Source organism: Oncorhynchus keta, chromosome 15, assembly GCF_023373465.1.
Source record: "Oncorhynchus keta strain PuntledgeMale-10-30-2019 chromosome 15, Oket_V2, whole genome shotgun sequence".
Lineage (NCBI taxonomy): Eukaryota > Metazoa > Chordata > Actinopteri > Salmoniformes > Salmonidae > Oncorhynchus > Oncorhynchus keta.
The window spans coordinates 42419744-42439812 of record NC_068435.1 but is presented as its reverse complement, the minus strand read 5'-3'; the positions used below and the strand labels follow the sequence as shown (position 1 = coordinate 42439812).

General features: G+C 44.8%; 1 protein-coding gene across 2 annotated transcripts; it reads right to left on the bottom strand.

The window, feature by feature from the left end:
- Positions 1-6963: 6963 nt before the first annotated feature.
- On the bottom strand, positions 6964-16825 carry LOC118394994 (homeobox and leucine zipper protein Homez-like). Of its 2 annotated transcripts, none has more exons than XM_035788740.2 (3): positions 16376-16825; positions 10758-10927; positions 6964-10525 (listed from the first exon to the last, which is right to left on the bottom strand). In XM_035788740.2, the coding sequence occupies exon 3, from the start codon at positions 10495-10497 to the stop codon at positions 8419-8421; it is 2079 nt and encodes a 692-aa protein (XP_035644633.1). In that variant the 5' UTR covers positions 10498-10525; positions 10758-10927; positions 16376-16825; the 3' UTR covers positions 6964-8418. The 2 variants fall into 2 exon arrangements, with proteins under 2 accessions (XP_035644633.1, XP_035644631.1); XM_035788738.2 differs by having other exon boundaries at positions 10753-10927; positions 16376-16824.
- Positions 16826-20069: the final 3244 nt, after the last annotated feature.

Genomic DNA, 20069 nt, shown 5'->3' with positions numbered 1-20069 from the left:
CTCCTCTCTGCACAGACCATACAAACGCTCCACACCGCGTGGCCGCGACCACCCTAATCTGGTGGTCCCAGCGCGTACGACCCACGTGGAGTTCCAGGTCTCCGGTAGCCTCTGGAACTGCCGATCTGCGGCCAACAAGGCAGAGTTCATCTCAGCCTATGCCTCCCTCCAGTCCCTTGACTTCTTGGCACTGACGGAAACATGGATCACCACAGATAACACTGCTACTCCTACTGCTCTCTCCTCGTCCGCCCACGTGTTCTCGCACACCCCGAGAGCTTCTGGTCAGCGGGGTGGTGGCACCGGGATCCTCATCTCTCCCAAGTGGTCTTTCTCTCTTTCTCCCCTTACCCATCTGTCTATTGCCTCCTTTGAATTCCATGCTGTCACAGTTACCAGCCCTTTCAAGCTTAACATCCTTATCATTTATCGCCCTCCAGGTTCCTCGGAGAGTTCATCAATGAGCTTGATGCCTTGATAAGCTCCTTTCCTGAGGACGGCTCACCTCTCACAGTTCTGGGCGACTTTAACCTCCCCACGTCTACCTTTGACTCATTCCTCTCTGCCTCCTTCTTTCCACTCCTCTCCTCTTTTGACCTCACCCTCTCACCTTCCCCCTACTCACAAGGCAGGCAATACGCTTGACCTCATCTTTACTAGATGCTGTTCTTCCACTAACCTCATTGCAACTCCCCTCCAAGTCTCCGACCACTACCTTGTATCCTTTTCCCTCTCGCTCTCATCCAACACTTCCCACACTGCCCCTACTCGGATGGTATCGCGCCGTCCCAACCTTCGCTCTCTCTCCCCCGCTACTCTCTCCTCTTCCATCCTATCATCTCTTCCCTCTGCTCAAACTTTCTCCAACCTATCTCCTGATTCTGCCTCCTCAACCCTCCTCTCTCCCTTACTGCATCCTTTGACTCTCTATGTCCCCTATCCTCCAGGCCGGCTCGGTCCTCCCCTCCCGCTCCGTGGCTCGACGACTCATTGCGAGCTCACAGAACAGGGCTCCGGGCAGCCGAGCGGAAATGGAGGAAAACTCGCCTCCCTGCGGACCTGGCATCCTTTCACTCCCTCCTCTCTACATTTTCCTCCTCTGTCTCTGCTGCTAAAGCCACTTTCTACCACTCTAAATTCCAAGCATCTGCCTCTAACCCTAGGAAGCTCTTTGCCACCTTCTCCTCCCTCCTGAATCCTCCCCCCTCCTCCCCTCTCTGCAGATGACTTCGTCAACCATTTTGAAAAGAAGGTCGATGACATCCGATCCTCGTTTGCTAAGTCAAACGACACCGCTGGTTCTGCTCACACTGCCCTACCCTATGCTCTGACCTCTTTCTCCCCTCTCTCTCCAGATGAAATCTCGCGTCTTGTGACGGCCGGCCGCCCAACAACCTGCCCGCTTGACCCTATCCCCTCTCTTCTCCAGACCATTTCCGGAGACCTTCTCCCTTACCTCACCTCGCTCATCAACTCATCCCTGACCGCTGGCTACGTCCCTCCCGTCTTCAAGAGAGCGAGAGTTGCACCCCTTCTGAAAAAACCTACACTCGATCCCTCCGATGTCAACAACTACAGACCAGTATCCCTTCTCTCTTTTCTCTCCAAAACTCTTGAGCGTGCCGTCCTTGGCCAGCTCTACCGCTATCTCTCTCAGAATGACCTTCTTGATCCAAATCAGTCAGGTTTCAAGACTAGTCATTCAACTGAGACTGCTCTTCTCTGTATCACGGAGGCGCTCCGCACTGCTAAAGCTAACTCTCTCTCCTCTGCTCTCATCCTTCTAGACCTATCGGCTGCCTTCGATACTGTGAACCATCAGATCCTCCTCTCCACCCTCTCCGAGTTGGGCATCTCCGGCGCGGCCCACGCTTGGATTGCGTCCTACCTGACAGGTCGCTCCTACCAGGTGGCGTGGCGAGAATCTGTCTCCTCACCACGCGCTCTCACCACTGGTGTCCCCCAGGGCTCTGTTCTAGGCCCTCTCTTATTCTCGCTATACACCAAGTCACTTGGCTCTGTCATAACCTCACATGGTCTCTCCTATCATTGCTATGCAGACGACACACAATTAATCTTCTCCTTTCCCCCTTCTGATGACCAGGTGGCGAATCGCATCTCTGCATGTCTGGCAGACATATCAGTGTGGATGACGGATCACCACCTCAAGCTGAACCTCAGCAAGACGGAGCTCCTCTTCCTCCCGGGGAAGGACTGCCCGTTCCATGATCTCGCCATCACGGTTGACAACTCCATTGTGTCCTCCTCCCAGAGCGCTAAGAACCTTGGCGTGATCCTGGACAACACCCTGACGTTCTCAACTAACATCAAGGCGGTGTCCCGTTCCTGTAGGTTCATGCTCTACAACATCCGCAGAGTATGACCCTGCCTCACACAGGAAGCGGCGCAGGTCCTAATCCAGGCACTTGTCATCTCCCGTCTTGATTACTGCAACTCGCTGTTGGCTGGGCTCCCTGCCTGTGCCATTAAACCCCTACAACTCATCCAGAACGCCGCAGCCCGTCTGGTGTTCAACCTTCCCAAGTTCTCTCACGTCACCCCGCTCCTCCGCTCTCTCCACTGGCTTCCAGTTGAAGCTCGCATCCGCTACAAGACCATGGTGCTCGCCTACGGAGCTGTGAGGGGAACGGCACCTCAGTACCTCCAGGCTCTGATCAGGCCCTACACCCAAACAAGGGCACTGCGTTCATCCACCTCTGGCCTGCTCGCCTCCCTACCACTGAGGAAGTACAGTTCCCGCTCAGCCCAGTCAAAACTGTTCGCTGCTCTGGCCCCCCAATGGTGGAACAAACTCCCTCACGACGCCAGGACAGCGGAGTCAATCACCACCTTCCGGAGACACCTGAAACCCCACCTCTTCAAGGAATACCTAGGATAGGGTAAGTAATCCTTCTCACCCCCCCAACAAGATTTAGATGCAAGTGGCTGTTCCACTGGGTGTCATAGGTGTTTGCACCAATTTGTAAGTCGCTCTGGATAAGAGCGTCTGCTAAATGACTTAAATGTAATGTAATGTAGTCAAATACATTTTCACTCCGTTTTTCACAATTCCTGACATTTAATCCAAGTAAAAATCCCTTGTCTTGGGACAGTTAGGATCACCACTTTATTTTAAGAATGTGAAATGTCAATAGATTTATTTCAGATTTGATTTCTTTCATCACATTCCCAGTGGGTCAGAAGTTGACACACTCAATTAGCATTTGGTAGCATTGCCTCCAAATTTAACTCGGGTCAAATGTTTCGGTCAGCCTTCCACAAGCTTCTCACTATGTTGGGTGAATTTTGGCCCATTCCTCCTGACATAGGTGGTGTAACTGAGTCAGGTTTGTAGGCCGCCTTGCTCGCACATGCCTTTTCAGTTCTGCCCACACATTTTCTATAAGATTGAGGTCAGGGCTTTGTGATGGCCACTACAATACCTTGACTTTGTTGTCCTTAAGCCATTTTGCCACAATATTGGAATTATGCTTGGGGTCATTGTCCATTTGGAAGACCCATTTGCCACCAAGCTTTAACTTCCTGACTGATGTCTTGAGATGTTGCTTCAATATATCCACATTTCCCTCTTCCCTCATGCTGCCATCTATTTTGTGAAGTGCACCAGTCCGTCCCGCAGCAAAGCACCACCACAACATGATGCTGCCACCCCTTTGCTTCACTGTTGGGATGGTGTTCTTCCCCCTTTTTCCTCCAAACATAACAATGGTCATTATGTCCTAACAAATCTATTTTTGTCTCATCAGACCGGAGGACATTTCTCCAAAAAGTACAATCTTTGTCCTCATGTGCAGTTGCAAACCGTAGTCTGACTTTTTTATGGTGGTTTTGGAGCAGTGGCTTCTTCCTTACTGAGCGGCCTTTCAGGTAATGTCAATATTAGACTCGTTTTACTGTGGATATAGATACTTTTGTACCTGTTTCCTCCAGCATCTTCACAACATCCTTTGCTGTTCTGGGATTGATTTGCACTTTTCGCACAAAAGTACGTTCATCTCTAGGAGACAGAACGCCTCTCCTTCCTGAGCAGTATGACGGCTGTGTGGTCCCATGGTGTTTATACTTGCGTACTATTGTTTGTACAGATGAACGTGATACCTTCGGGTGTTTGGAAATTGCTCCCAAGGATGAACCAGACTTGTGGAGGTCTACAATTGTTTTTCTGAGGTCATTGCTGATTTCTTTTGATTTTCCTATGATGTCAAGCAAAGAGGCATTGAAGGTAGGCCTTGAAATACCTCCAATTGACTCAAATGATGTTAATTCGCCTATCGGAAGCTTCTAAAGCCATTACATAATTTTCTGGAATTTCCCAAGCTGTTTAAAGGAATTGTGATACAGTGAATTATAAGTGAAATAATCTGTCTGTAAACAATTGTTTGAAAAATCACTTGTGTCATGCACGAAGTAGATGTCTTAACCGACTTGCCAAAACTATAGTTTGTTAACAAGAAATGTGTGGAGAAGTTGAAAAACAAGTTTTAATGACTCCAAACTAAGTGCATGTAAACTTCTGACTTTATATATATAACTGGGATCTGCTTCCCCAGCAGTGTAAAAAGTATGTCTTCCAGTGGCTGTCATCTCCCCAGGTAATGGGGAACACTGATGGGTTGTGGTTAGATGCATCTTAGAGATCTTAACATGATATTATTTCAATGAACCCCCATGTGGAATTCCATTTTAAACCTCAGATGATGAGCAATGGTGTGTCACTTTCTGTATCTATCCTTACTCTTACAGCCACCCCTCGCTCACATATATATGGTGGCAGACAGGCATGTACAGATGTCGGATCTTAATTTGATCACCCTGTTGCAGGATTTCTTCAATTCAGGAAATGTAAAACTTGTAGTGTAATTGAGGTTTGAAAAGGCTTCTGATGTTTGTCATTACCACTTTCAAATTTCAGATTTGATTAATCATAATCCATATCCATGTCCTGTTATTGCATGATTATCTTCATGCTGTAGCAAACTGGCAAAAATTAAGAACCGACATCTGTACGCGTACTAACAAAACAGTCTGTCAAACAATCTATTCAATTCAGAGATGTTTTCACCCATCAATAACTGTTTGACACACCCAGGCTCTGCTGAATCCCAGGAGAGGTTCAGAGACAGAAACTCTACTCACCCTTGCAGTGAATTTGCATTCCTTCTTTGCTGAAGTGGGTTTCATGTCCCTGTCCTCTGTCTTGACATTCTTCTGCATCTGACTAACTCTTTCCTCCAGTAGTGCCTTTGCTTATGGTCTCAATCCTGCCTGCTCTCAGACTCCGCCTGGTTCTGCCACATCAATCTCCAGCCTGAACTCTCTGCACGAGTGGTACACACCAGATTACTTGATCTCATAAAAAAAAAAAAAAAAACATTTTGGCCAGATTTTCATGCCAAACATTTTTTAAAGACGTCACAGAAGTAATTCAACAGTCCACAAAGTGACAGCTAGGAGGGGTTGGGATCAGGGGAGAGAAAGGATCTTCCACAGCCATTATTTTCACACATTGACACGTTCAAATTGTGTCATTTCTAACCGTACAAAAATCACTAAGCTGTACCACTGAACAAAATGTAATTTCAAAGGTTTTTATTGAGTTACAGTTTCTTATGAGGGAATCAGTCAATTGAAATAAATTCATTAGGCCTTCATCTATGGATTTCACATGACTGGGTATACAGATATGCATCTGTTGGCTAGTTAATTTTAAAAATAAACTTGCCTCTCTTCACTGTAATTTTTGTGCATTCAAATTGCCAATCGGTAAAATGCAATTCTGATCATTGTCCGTAGCTTACACCACCATGGGGAACTGTTCACAATGTTGACATCAGCAAACTGCTCACCCACACAACGCCATTACACATGGTCTGCAGTTGTGAGACCGGTTGGCTGTCCTACTAAAAAAATGTAATCTACATTGGAGGTGGTTTATGGTAAAGAAATTCAAGTGTCTGCCAACAGCTCTGGTGGACATTCCTGCTGTCAGCATGTCAATTGCAAGCTCCCTTAACTTGAGACATCTGCGACATTGTGTTGTCTGACAAAACTGCACATTTTAGTTTCATTAGTGCAGCTGTGTAATAATCCGCTTTAATCAGCTTCTTGATATGCCACACCGGTCAGGTGAATGGATGATATTGCCAAAGGAGAAACGCTCACTAACAGGGATGTAAACAAATTTGTGCACAAAATTTGAGAAATAAGATTTTTGTGCATATGGAAAGTGACTGGGATCTTTTATTTCAGCTCATGAAACATGGGATCAACGCTTTACATGTTGCGTTTATATTTTTGTTCAGTGTGTATTCATTCTACTGCCGTTTCTCATGATTGGTAACAATATATATTTTTTTAAAGTCCACATACAGACGGTAAAATATTGGCACAAAATTGTCTTAGCATGCCATGGTTATCAGTTCAAGGGACTATACTTTATTTTTCTGTTAATCGCTTGGAACATCAAACTGTCAAATGTGGAACTGAAATGTTAATCGTTTTTATTTCTCCTCATAGGGACACCCATCATTATTAACACTCCCATCCGGTAAGAATGAATTCATATCAGTTGATTTCCACGGTGCATCATTGAAAGTTGTAGTTGTTAAGACTGAGCAGACCTCTCTCCTCCATTCTCAGGTCTGAGAATCTGACTAACATTCAATACCAGTTCTTGACTGGGTTATCACTACACTATGCAAATCCTCTCAGAATTGGCAAGTAAACCCCATTGGAATTAAATTTACATTTCATCAATGACAAAACTGAAATCCAATTGATAAATTCTGATTGATTTCAGTATGTGACCTAACATAACATTAAGCCAAAAGACAACTAAGTATTTTGGCATAGTTCTTACCTCTTTCTGCAGCATCTGTGATGAAAAGCTGACCCCCCATCTCAGAAAGTTCAGGGAATGAAAGGCCTCCATCGAACCAGTTCACACAAACAAGAAAACATTCACACATTTGCAAATATGTTTTTTACTTGTTTCTAGTGACGCAGTAGGGCACATTTGAAATGTAACAAAGATTCATTTACGAAAATGAGTGCCATCTATCCAGTGAAGTACAAATGTAAAAAACGGTTCACAACTGAAGGCTGCAATGTGACAAGTGTAATAGGACATTAACATTTCTCCTTCAGTATTCTTGTACTTCCACGTGTCATCTTCTCATAGCGAACAGAACAAACGTCTACACTAGAAAATGTTGATTAAATACTTTCCAGTATACCTGTTTGAATGACACATTTGCATGCTTTTTAATCTCTGAGGCATAGGAAATGGCCTGCACAAAACACAAGTTATTGCTTTGGATTATAGTGGACTAAGACAATCTATTCCTTCTATGCCTGAACTTTGAATTTGGTTGGATTACACAATTCCAGTGACTTCTGTGCCCCTTATCATTCTACTCACACGAATGCTCAATATAGGCAGAATACTCTACTCCCACCAATCTGGGGTATGAACAAGGGGAAATAAACTGCACACACAACGATAAAATAAGCCAACATTGCAGCCCTTCAGAACATAATTCATTTTGAGAGGTGAGCAGGGGCCACAAATACAGGATTTTACAGGACCAAAGAGTGCAATTCAGTTGCTCAAAGTGTTTTAAACATTTGGTCTGCATGGACATTGAACGTCACTTTAAAACATCTGTAGGTCAGTGCAAACTGCAGAACAATTTGAATAGGAATTCAAACTTTTATAAAAAGGAATATATTTAATTAACATTATGGCAGCTAAAATGTCAGGGTTAAAAATAATTCAAGTGCAACGTTGTCTATTTAGAAGGATAAAGTGTTAATGTCCAGTTTGTTAATCTAGTGAAGAGGAATTGTAGGTTGTAAAGGAATGAAAATACTTTCAGTGATTAGTCAGTGTCTTTACCCTAAGGCTCATAAATTGTTCTATTTAGGTTTCCAAAGTGTAGTTTCACTTCTGAAAAAAATGGAGAACCACACTATCTAAGGAGCTCCAACCAAAACATACTTTATATCCAGTTAATTATATTTTGCTACAATACTGGACTACAAATTACATCATAACACACAAACAAAATAAGGGGGTGGGGGAATTGAACCAGTGCACTAGGTACTGTCCTATCTATAGTAGGCAGGCAGCACAAGCAGGACTTCAAGACCAAGCTTATGAGAAAAAACACGGAATGCAGCAATAATTCAGCACAGTCACCAGATCTGTGCTTATACTACAAAGACCGTACGCATTTAAGAGTCACACCTGCTCACATTAAAGCAAAGTCAATTCAATATGAAACGTTTTTGTAACGAAGGAGCGTCATCGTTCTGCGTAAGCGATGATCAGTCTTGTCCTCTGTAAAAAGAGAGAGTGCTGATTTCCAACCCTTATCCGCCCACAAGTTCCTCATCTCAATCAGTAACATTGGTTTCTGGGTCAATTTCCTTGCTCTCCTGAGATGCAAACCAGTCTCGCACCTGCTGGTAGCTCATTCGTGACTTTTTGCAAAGGGCATCAAGGTCTTTCTCATGAAGAACCCCAGTCAAGCGATGGTAAACCCCCAGCGGCTTGATGTCCGGGAAATCGGCAGTGGATGTTGCTGTGGCGCCATTCGCTTGAGACTTACGTTTGCGGCTACCCATAACCCGAGGGATCCCACTGGAACCGTTTCCACCGGTGACTCCACTGCCATTTTGCTGTGTGGCTTGTTCAGACAGAAATTGCTCACGGACCCCTTGCACCCAGCGTAGCTGCCCATTCTTAACAGCGTAGCGCGTATCCCCAAACCACTGGATGATGTCTGCACGGGGCAAGCCTGTGAGTTCTACCAGCTGGGTGTAGTCCTCACTCCTAGGCCACTGGCAGTGCAGGAAGTGCTCCTTTAGTATGTCCAGTTGTTCCTTGGTCTTCCGTAGTCGGCCAGCAGGTGTAAGAGTAGACCAGGATGAGGGAGGACTGGAGAGAGACAGGGCTGTGACTGAGGCTTTGGCTGAGCGAGCAGACTTCTGCAGGGTGCTGGTGCTAGTGGAACTATGCTTAATAGTGGGGACAATAGGCGAAAGGGGAGGGGTGGTAGAATGAGAGGGGGAGGACGAAGCGCAGATGGTAACGGCTGATGGTGGTTGTTTAATCTCTGGGTCTTTGTTGCCCCTAATCAACTGTAGGGGCTTTTCTTCCTTTTTCACCTCCTCTTCCTTAACAGTCTCAGTGTGAACAGAGGCTTCCTCTGCAACCTCGTCCTCCTCCACCTCTACTGCTCCTTCTCCAAAGGTCTCCAGGCTGTTTGACAGGAAGTTCTGGAAGAAATGTGAATCTTTCACCCCATTGCTGCGAGCTCCCTTCCATTGAGCCCCTCTCTGCACTTCAATATCATTTTCTTGATCCCGAGGCCTGTGAGCTACGCGTGGAAAAGACTGAAGTTGCTGAGACTCATCCTTTGCTTCTCCTATGATGAGCTGAGGGTTGACCATGGATGTTCTAAGCAGTCCGCGCCCATTTCTAAGCTGGTACCGGCTGTCGCTGAACCATTTGCGGATGTCATTGCGACTCAGGCCCGTTTCATTCTGCAGACATCGGAGCTCTGTCTCTGCAGGCCAGTTTTCACGCAGGAAGCTGCTGCGAAGGACTGCAAGCTGAGCTTTGGTCTTTTTGTAGCGTCCGCGTTGTTGTTGCCGTGGAGAGCCAAGTGAGGTCTCAGAGAGGTTCAGGGAAGCCTCTGTCGCGGTAGTTGCTGGCATGTCTACAGGAGGGCGGTAGTAGTATGAATCCTGAGGGGGTGGGAGAGAGGAACTGAAATGTCGGATGGTGGAGGCTGGTTTGCAGTGTTCTGGAGTCTCATGTCTGGCACGTTTTCTCGGGTGGAGCAGGGAAGAGTTAAGACCATTATTCATTTGGCCTGTGTCCTCTGCTTCCACAGACATCTCCCCACACCCCGTCCTCATCTTTATCTCCTCTTTCTCATTTGCATAGTCGTTAGTCCACTCAGGTCCGGCCAGCTTGCCACGCGTCTCCTCAATCTCCTCTGAGGCCCAGCTGATGCCGTATTTGATTCTCTGCACCATGAACCAGACCTTGACTTTGTCCAGAGGCAGGGCACAGAGCCGTGCCAAGGCATTCACCTCACGAGATGTTGGGTATGGGAACACATTGAATGCCTGGATCAGCTCTTGGATGGTGTCAAGCTCACGTGTCTGATTTGACTGTGTCCATACTAGCTTCGGGCCCTCAGAGACCAAAGGCAGGCACACCACAGAGTTGTGGTTGGTGCTGAAACTAACACCACCATCTCTAACCTTGCCTCCATCACTGTCTGTTGCATCGTGGTCAAAGGATAGATGGCTCTTTCCATTGGTTATCTGGCGGTGTGGAGTTTTGGAGGAACGCGGTGCGGCATGCTTTCCTTCACACGCCGTCTTTGTGACGTCACTCTGGAATGTCTCCATATTCACCTCCAGGCCTATTCTTCTGTTACGGTCAATGTGTGTTGCCATCGGTGGTGTCACCGCACGTCACTCTAGTCTTGTAGAGATAAGACAAAGATGTAAAATACATTGTGCTCAAATTGATTATCGCACTAACAAAAAAATATGAGAAATAGCACTGGAGTTTGCCAATGTCTAGTCCAGGGGTCTCCAACAGGTAAGATCGCTTGCCTGTCAGACTGAAATTAGCATTTGAATCAGGAAAGTGTGCTCTCACGACCTCTACAAGCAAGAATGTTGGGAAAACAATGTATTTTAACGTACTTTACCGGTTGTCCGTGCAGTTGGTCCTTTTGGCTGTAGGAATGTGAGACAATATATCCACAGCTAAGTATAATTGCATCAACTTTTCAAAGTGCTCTGTCCTCTTTTCACAAGTTCTCCGTCCTCTGAGAATGTTTGACCCCCCACCAGAGGCAGTGAGTCACAACAGAAACACCTATGGAAAGAGAAAATAGATTGAACATTTGACATTTTCAATGTGTAGGCGATTCATACATGAGAAAATATATAAAAATTGTCATTCATAGAGTAAGATGTTTTATAATATAATCTCTTTTTGAAAAACAGCAATAAAACAGCTATGGCAGAGGACAGTTGACTTCATACAAAAGGCAAACTCGAGATTGGCTATTAGGGAGAATTTATGTACAACTCTGCCCTGATCTGACCAAAAGCATAAATTAAGTTAACTGTCAATTCACAGAGAAAACTATGGAACGCAACAAGTGCATATTTTATATTTCTTATATTCCTTTTGGTTGTAGCATCATTGAGAGGGAACCTGGAAGTAAACATTTTATTGTACTGTAGTGTGTACAGCATGTGTATCATCTGGACATTTCCCCCTGACAAATATATTTATAAAGTTCAGATTAAATCCAATATCCCATACAGTCCTTTTTTGCCCCCCTATTCCTGGAGGGGCTTCAGTCTGGATGTCCTAGCCTGGCACTAACGGCAGGTAGCCTAGCGATTAAGAGCATTGGGCCAGTAACAGACAGGTCGCTAGTTCGAACCCCAGAGGCAACGAGGTGAAAAGTCTGCCAATGTGCCCATGAGCAATGAACTCCACCCTAATTGCTCCTGTAGGTGGTCACTCTGGATAAAAGCATCTGCAAAATGACAAAAATTAACTAACATCTAATTCAACTTCGATCGCCAATACCAAACCTTCATTAGCTGAATTGAGGCGAAGACATTTGGAGGATGGCCTGGTGTCAAGACGGGCAGCAAAGAAGCCACTTCTCTCCAGGAAAAACATCAGGGACAGACTGACATTCTGCTAAAAGTACAGGGATTGGACTGCTGAGGACTGAGGTAAAGTCATTTTCTTTTTGAATCCCCTTTCGGATTGTTTGGGGCTTCCGGAAAAAAAGCTTGTCCGGAGAAGACAAGGTGAGCGCTACCATCAGTCCTGTGTCATGCCAACAGTAAAGCATCCTAAGACCATTCATGTGTGGGGTTGCTTCTCAGCCAAGGGAGTGGGCTCACTCACAATTTTGCCTAAGAACACAGCAATGAATAAAGAATGGTACCAACACATCCTTCGAGAGTAACTTCTCCCAACCATCCAGGAACCGTTTGGTGATGAACAATGCCTTGATGGAGCACCTTGCCATAAGGCAAAAGTGATAACTAAGTGGCTCGGGGAACAAAACATAGATATTTTGGGTCCAAGGCCAGGAAACTCCCCAGACCTTAATCCCATTGAGGACTTATGGTCAATCCTCAAGAGGTGGATGGACAAACAAAAACACAAATTCTGACAAACTCCAAGCAAGAATGGGCTGCCATCAGTCAGGATGTGGCCCAGAAGTTAATTGACAGCATGCCAGGCCAGATTGCAGAGGTCTTGAAAAAGAAGGGTCAACACTGCAAATATTGACTCTTTGCATGAACTTCATGTAATTGTCAATAAAAGCCTTTGACACTTATGAAATGCTTGTAATTATACTTCAGTATTCCATGGTAACATCTGACAAAAATATCTAAAGACACTGAAGCAGCAACATTTGTGGAAATTAATATTTGTGTCATTCTCAAACTTTTGGCCACGACTGTATACGATGAATGAATAAGGGCATAACTGGGACAAAATATGCAAACCCTGCAGCCTTCCAGCTAGAAGTTTACATGATTACAATAACATAATAAGCCGAAACTAACCCAAAATTAAATTAGCAAAGTATTTGAGAAATTAGATCAAGTTGACTAAGATATGCATGCGGTTTAATTCTGGGCCGACATTATGGGCGGGCAACCGTACCTCCTTGCCTATCCAAATGGCGCTGGAGATGGCTGCCGTTTTACGGTGCCCTAACCAAATGTACGTGTTTTTTTCCCCCCTATCATAATATGTAACTTATTTTGTACATAATGTTTCTGCCACCGTCTCTTATGACGAGAAAATAGCTTCCAGAAATCAGGACAGCAATTATTCACCCCATACTGGATAAGATTTTTCCTTTTCTTTAACGACTCGGGCGCAAAGGATTTACTCCAGACACCCGACAAGGCCCTCATCCCAGTCATTCGCTAAGCTACAGGACTGTTTTGCTTGCACCAACTGGAATATGTTCCGGGATTTACTCCAGACACCCGACAAGGCCCTCATCCCAGTTATTCGCTAAGCTACAGGACTGTTTTTCTTGCACCAACTGGAATATGTTCCGGGATTCTTCAGATGGCATTGATGAGTACACCAGTCACTGGCTTCATCAATAAGTGCATCCATGACGTCATCCCCATAGTGACTGTACATGCATACCCCTACCAGAAGCCATTGATTACAGGCAACATCCGGACTGAGCTAAAGGGAAGAGCTGCCGCTTTCAAGGAGCATGACTAACCCGGAAGCTTATAAGAAATCCCGCTCTGCCCTCCAACGAACCATCAAACAGGCAAAGTGTCAATACAGGACTAAGATTGAATCATACTACACCAGTTCCGACACTCGTCGGATGTGGCAGGACTTGCAAACTATTACAGACTACAAAGGGAAGCACAGCCATGGGCTGCCCAGTGACACGAGCCTACCAGATGAGCTAAATTACTTCTATGCTCGCGTCGAGGCAAGTAACACAAACACCACGCTGATCCTCAACACAGGGCCCCTTCAGGGGTGCATGCTCAGTCCCCTCCTGTACTCACCTGTTCACTCATGACTGCATGGCCAAGCACGACTCCAACACCATCATTAAGTTTGCCTATGACAACAGTGGTAGGCCTGATCACTAACAACGATGAGACAGCCTATAGGGTGATGCCAGGACAACAACCTCTCCCTCAATGTTTTCAAGACAAAGGAGATGATTGTGGACTACAAGAAAAGGAGGACCGAGCACACCCCCATTCTCATCTGGGCTGCAGTGAAGCAGGTTAGGACCTTCAAGTTCCTTGGTGTTCACATCACCAACAAACTATCATGGTCCAGACACACCAAGACAGTCGTGAAGAGGGCAAGACAAAGCCCATACCCCCTCAGGAGACTGAAAAGATTTGGCAAGGGTCCTCAGATCCTCAAAAATTCTACAGCTGCACCATCGAGGGAATCATGGCTGGTTGTATCAATGCCTGGTATGGCAAATGCTTGGCCATCTGCAAGGCACTACAAAGGGTAGATGTACGGCCCAGTACATCACGGGGCCAAGCTTCCTGCCATCCAAGACCTCTGTACCAGGCGGTGTCAGAGGAAAGCCCTAAAAATGATCAAAGAGTCCAGCCACCCTAGTCATAGACTGTTCTCTCTGCTATCGCATGGCAAGCGGTACTAGAGCGCCAAGTCTAGGTCCAAAATAATTAACAGCTTCCACCCCCAAGCCATAAGACTCCTGAACAGCTAATTAAATGGCTAACCAGGCTATTTGCATTGCCTCCCCCCCCCCCTTTTACACAGCTGCTACTCTGGTTATAATCTATGCATAGTCACTTTAACTCTACCTACATGTACATTGTACCTCAATTACCTTGACTAACCGGTGCCGCCACACATTGACTCTGTACCGGTACCCCCTGTATATAGCCTCTATTGTTATTTTACTGCTGCTCTTTAATTATTTGTTAGTTTTTTTTATTTATTTACTTAGCACTTGTTTTCTTTAAACTGCATTGTTGGTTAAGGGCTTGTAAGTAAGCATTTCACTGTAAGGTCTACACCGGTTGTATTCAGCACATGTGACAAATCATGTGTCACTACAGACCCTGGTTCGATTCTAGGCTGTATCACAACCGGCCGTGATTGGGAGTCCCATAGGGCAGCGTACAATTGGCCCAGCGTCGCCCGGGTTAGGGTTTGGCCAGGGTAAGCCATCATTGTAAATAAGAATTTGTTCTTAACTGGACGTGCCTAATTAAATAAAGGTTAAATAACATTTTAAATCACAAGTGCATAGGACTAGAACGGAAGGGTTGTGTGGCAAAGATATGGGCATGGCTCTCCAGAATGCATGCACTCAGCTTTCCAGAATGTGCTCCATTGTCTCCTGCACATTCATTGTTTCATTGTGTGAATTTTTTGCCCTTTGATTATATATTTTTTATCAATTCCCTTTTACATATTTAACCAGTAGGCCTAGTAAATGTGCCATTAATCCCAGTCATTTGGTTACATTCATTTCTGTTAATGCATGTATTACAGTCATTTACCGTTCACTTTCTCAGAGTGGAAACGTTGTTTGCAGAGTTCACAACCTGCTATACTTGTAAGAAACAACTTTTGGTTCATTTCATAACCATCATTTACGAGTTTTGTAAATGTTGTCATTGTCAGTCTTTTGTTTGGAGTGCTTCATGTGAGCAATGAGCATGTGTGTGGATCCTCTGTCCTGATAACGTAGAGCGTGCGCGCTTGAGCACACCAAACTGTGTTACAATATTGCACTTCACTAGAGATAGCTCAAATAAAGACAGACGTAAAAGAGATGAATGGGATTAAAAGAACCTGAATGTATCCGGATATTTTCTACTGTTTCTAATTTTTGGCTTTAAGCCTATGCATTTGACTTAGTTGACAATGGGAGTGATAGCCTATAGGCCAATGCCGCAGTCGACCTCTCTCGGAGTTCCATGCGCTAATTTCTTTAGCCGCAAATTGATCACCGTGTAGGCAATCAATGTGTCCATATTGCAAAGGCTGGTGCTCTTGCATTAGTTGAATTTAAACTTTTTGATTTGTATCATTTTAATTCATTCAGAATATGATTAACCACGTGACAGTTATTGAAATTAAACGTGTCCATCTTTTATTTGCATTTACAAATACTAAACTGACACGCAGATGGGTAGAAATGTAGGATAAATTGTAAGCTTGGCCAAATTTGAAACTCGGGAGCTACTTATTCTTTATTGTGACACCCATTTACTAGAACACCCATTGATAAAAACGGTCCCGCCTATATAATTCAAATGGCAGTCCAATTGGTTCATTCGGGCGCTGGCCCTGATCCAATGTACGAGACTGACGGTCAGGGGCTGGGCTATATAATCTCCGAACTCAGAACCAAATCACCCAAGTGATTAGCGAACTTAATGTATCATGCTGCGTTCTGTTGCAACTCATTACTTGTCGGAAATTATACATTTGTATTCCCCCCAAAAGATGTGGTCAACCACTGAGCGAGCAAACTAGTAGCCCTTGACAAAAAAAATGTTCGGTACAAATGTGGCAGACAGAGAAAGATATCCGGCGCTTTGCTAATAGTAGCCCAAACAGCTCTCGTAATTTTAACATTGTTACAAATGTAACATCAAGACAACTTACAATGCGGAACAGCTCACAAATTGGAACAGATATTTTGATCCTTTGTGGCGTACTAGCTCAAATGGTCAGACTGCACAGGCGCACTCACTCGGACACGCTTCAGTAATAACAAAGAAACAAACTTACCGGAATCATGTTTTAGCCCATTTATTCCCTGGCGTTGGATAAAGTTATTTAATTTTTTATATCCTTCTTTTTTTTGTTAACCTTGTTAATGGCTGAAGTTGGACAGAAAACACAGGGAAACAATAGTCTTGTCTGACCCCGTCGCTTTATCTATCCGTCGAACCTCAAACGGGTTCTCGTTTCGGATACAATGACGCGAAGCAATTCTAGAACTTTGTTTTGTCTCAAGTTAAGACCCAAACGGATAATGATACACCCTTAGAAGTGAATCAGCAATTGGTTGAACCCGTTTCCTTACTGTACCCCTCTCGGTCAGTTGTTGCTTTAGTTCTGAAAATCCGAGCGTTTCCCCTGTCCTGCCAAGACGAGGAACAGAAACTCACACAGGCCCCACCATCTCCCGAGTGACGATAGAGAGGGTGTGGCATTCTATGCAAAGCAGGACTGGGATTGGATGAAAGCGCTTGTAAAGGACTGGTCAGCAAAATAACTCTTCTAAAACACACTTATGGGCACTGCAATCGCCATGTTTGTAAGGTTATATAATTATATTGTTTTTCGAAAGTGTTTTCAGACACCATTGAGTGCAGACTACATAGACGTGTAAACAAAATTTACATGTACAACATAAGCATTATTTGACTCAACGACCAACAACAGCGTTTTGTGATCAAATAAAAATGTTGCCCTAGGGGGATTCGACCACATGGCCATCGTACTTTAAGAAAAGTAATATATTGCAATATATTTATATTACTTATATGACATACACTATATATACAAAATATGTGGACACGCCTTCAAATGAGTGGATTTGGCCATTTCAGCCACACCCGTTGCTGACAGGTGAATAAAATCGAGCACACAGGCATGCAATCTCCATAGACAAAAATTGGCAGTAGAATGGCTTTACTGAAGAGCTCAGTGACTTTCAACGTGGCACCGTAATGGTATGCCACCTTCCCTACAAGTCAGTTTTTCACATTTCTGTGCTGGTAGAGCTGCCCCGGTCAACTGTAACTGCTGATTGAAACGTCTAGGAGCAACAATGTCTCAGCTGCGAAGTGGTAAGTTACACAAGCTCACAGAACGGGACTGTGGAGTGCTGAAGCGTATAGTGTGTAAAAACAGCATAGTGTGCTGTTACAGCAGTAAGGGGGGGGAGCAAACTCCATGTTAATGAACACAATTTTGGAATGAGATGTTTGATGAGCAGGTGTCCATATACTTTTGGTCATGTAGTGTATTTGCCCATGTAAAATCAAATAATTGTATTTGTCACGTGCTGAATACAACAGGTGTACCTTACCATGACATGCTTACTTACAAGCCCTTAACCAACAATGCAATTCAAGATATAGAGTTACAAAAATATTTACTATGTAAATAGTTTTCATTTGATTAATTGTTCAGCAGTCTTATGGCTTGGAGGTAGAATCTGTTCAGGAGTCTTTTGGACCTAGACTTGGCGCTCCGGTACCGCTTGCCGTGCGGTAGCAGAGTGAACAGTCAATGACTTTGGTGACTGGAGTCTTTGACAATTTCTTGGGCCTTCCTCTGACACTGCCTTGTGTATATAGGTGCTGGGGAAAAGGTGTTGTTGTGCCTCTTCTTGGTGTGTTTGGACCATTAAGTTGGTTGGTGATGTGAACACCAAGGAACTTGAAACTCTCGACCCGATCCATTACAGCCTTGTCAATGTGAATGGAGGCGTGATCGGTTGTCCTTTTCCTTTAGTCCACAATCATCTCCTTTGTCTTGCTCACATTTGTTGTCCTGGCACCACACTGCCAGGTCTCTGACCTCCTCCCTATAGACTGTCTCATCGTTGTCGGTGATCAGGCCTACCACTGTTGTGTCATCAGAAAACTTAATGATGGTGTTGGGAGTCGTGCTTGGCCACGCAGTTGTGGGTGAACAGGGAGTACAGGAGGGGTCCAGGTGGAGGGGATCAGTGTGGCAGATGAGTTGTTGCCTACCCTTACCACCTGGAGGCGGCCCGTCAGGAAGTCCAGGATCCAGTTGCAGAGGGAGGTGTTTAGTCCCAGGGTCCTTAGCTTAGTGCTGAGCTTTGTGGGCACTATGGTGTTGAACGCTGAGCTGTAGTCAATGAACAGCATTCTCACATAGGTTCCTTTTGTCCAGGTGGGAAAGGGCAGTGTGGAGTGTGATTGAGAATGCATAATCTGTGGATCTCTTGAGACATTATGCAAATTAGAGTTGATCTAGGGTTTCTGGGATGATGGTGTTGTGAGCCATGACCAGCCTTTCAAAGCACTTCATGGCTACCGACATGAGTGCTACAGGCAGTAGTCATTCAGGCAAGTTACCTTCGCTTTCTTGGGCACAGGGATTATGGGAGTCTGCTTGAAAAATGTAGGTGTTACAGACTCTGTCAGGGAGAGGTTAAAAATGTCAGTGAAGACACTTGCTAGTTGGTCTACGCATGCTCTGAGTACACATCCTTGTAATCCGTCTGGCCCCGCGGCCTTGCGAATGTTGACCTGTTTAAAGGTCTTGATCACATTGGAACATCTGGTGCTCTCATGCATGCTTAAGCGCTGCTTGCCTCAAACATAAAAGGCATTTAGCTCATCTGGTAGACTCGTGTCACTGGGCAGCTCACAGCTGGGTTTCCCTTTGTAGTCCGTAATAGTTTGCAAGCCCTGCCACACACGACAAGCATCAAAGCCAGTGTAGTAGGATTCATATATGCCCATATTTCACCATAGGCGTGGTGCCACGTTTCCTCCAGACATGACGCTTGGCATTGAGGCCAAAGAGTTCAATCTTGGTTTCATCAGACCAGGGACTCTTTTATTTATTTATTTATTTATTTTTTCTCGTGGTCTGATAGTCTGTAGGTAACTTTTGGTAAACTCTATGCGGGCTGTCATGTGCCTTTTACTGAGAAGTGGCTTCCATCTGGTCACGCTACCATAAAGGCCTGATTGGTGGAGTGCTGCAGAGATGGTTGTCCTCCTGGAAATGTCTCCAATCTCCACAGAGGAACTCTAGAGCTCTGTCAGAGTGACCATCGAGTTCTTGTTCACCTCCCTGACCAAGGCCCTTCTCCCCCGATTGCTCAGTTTGGCCTGACTGCCAGCTGTAGGAAGAGACTTGGTGGTTCCAGACTTCTTCCATTTAAGTATGATGGAGGACACTGTGATCTTGGTCACTTCAATATTTCAGAAAACCAAAAATCAAACATTTGGACTCACTTTCCACTGGTCTAATGTCCATTGCTTTCTTCTTATTGTTGTCCTTTAGTAGTGGTTTCTTTGCAGCAATTTGACCATGAAGGCCTGAATCACACACGCTTGATGGTTTTTGTGACTGCTCTTGAAGACACTTTAAAAATTCTTGAGATTTTCCGTATTGACTGACCTTCATGTCTAAAAGAAAAGATGGACTGTCATTTCTCTTTTCTTATTTGAGCTGTTTTTGCCATAATATCAACTTGGTCTTGTTCCAAATAGGGCTATCTTCTGTATGCCACCTCTACATAACTGATGGGCTCATATTAGTTAAGACGGAAAGACGTTCCACAAATAAACTTAACAAGGCACACCTGTTAATTGAAATGCATTCCAGGTGACTACCTCATGAAGCTGGTTGAGAGAATTCCTAGAGTGTGCAAAGATGTCATCAAGGCAAAGAGTGGCTACTTTGAAGATTCTAAAATATTGTCACA

Bases quoted from the DNA above. Each gene is read 5' to 3' on its own strand.
- LOC118394994 (XM_035788740.2), bottom strand. From the start codon at position 10,497: ATGGCAACACACATTGACCGTAACAGAAGAATAGGCCTGGAGGTGAAT.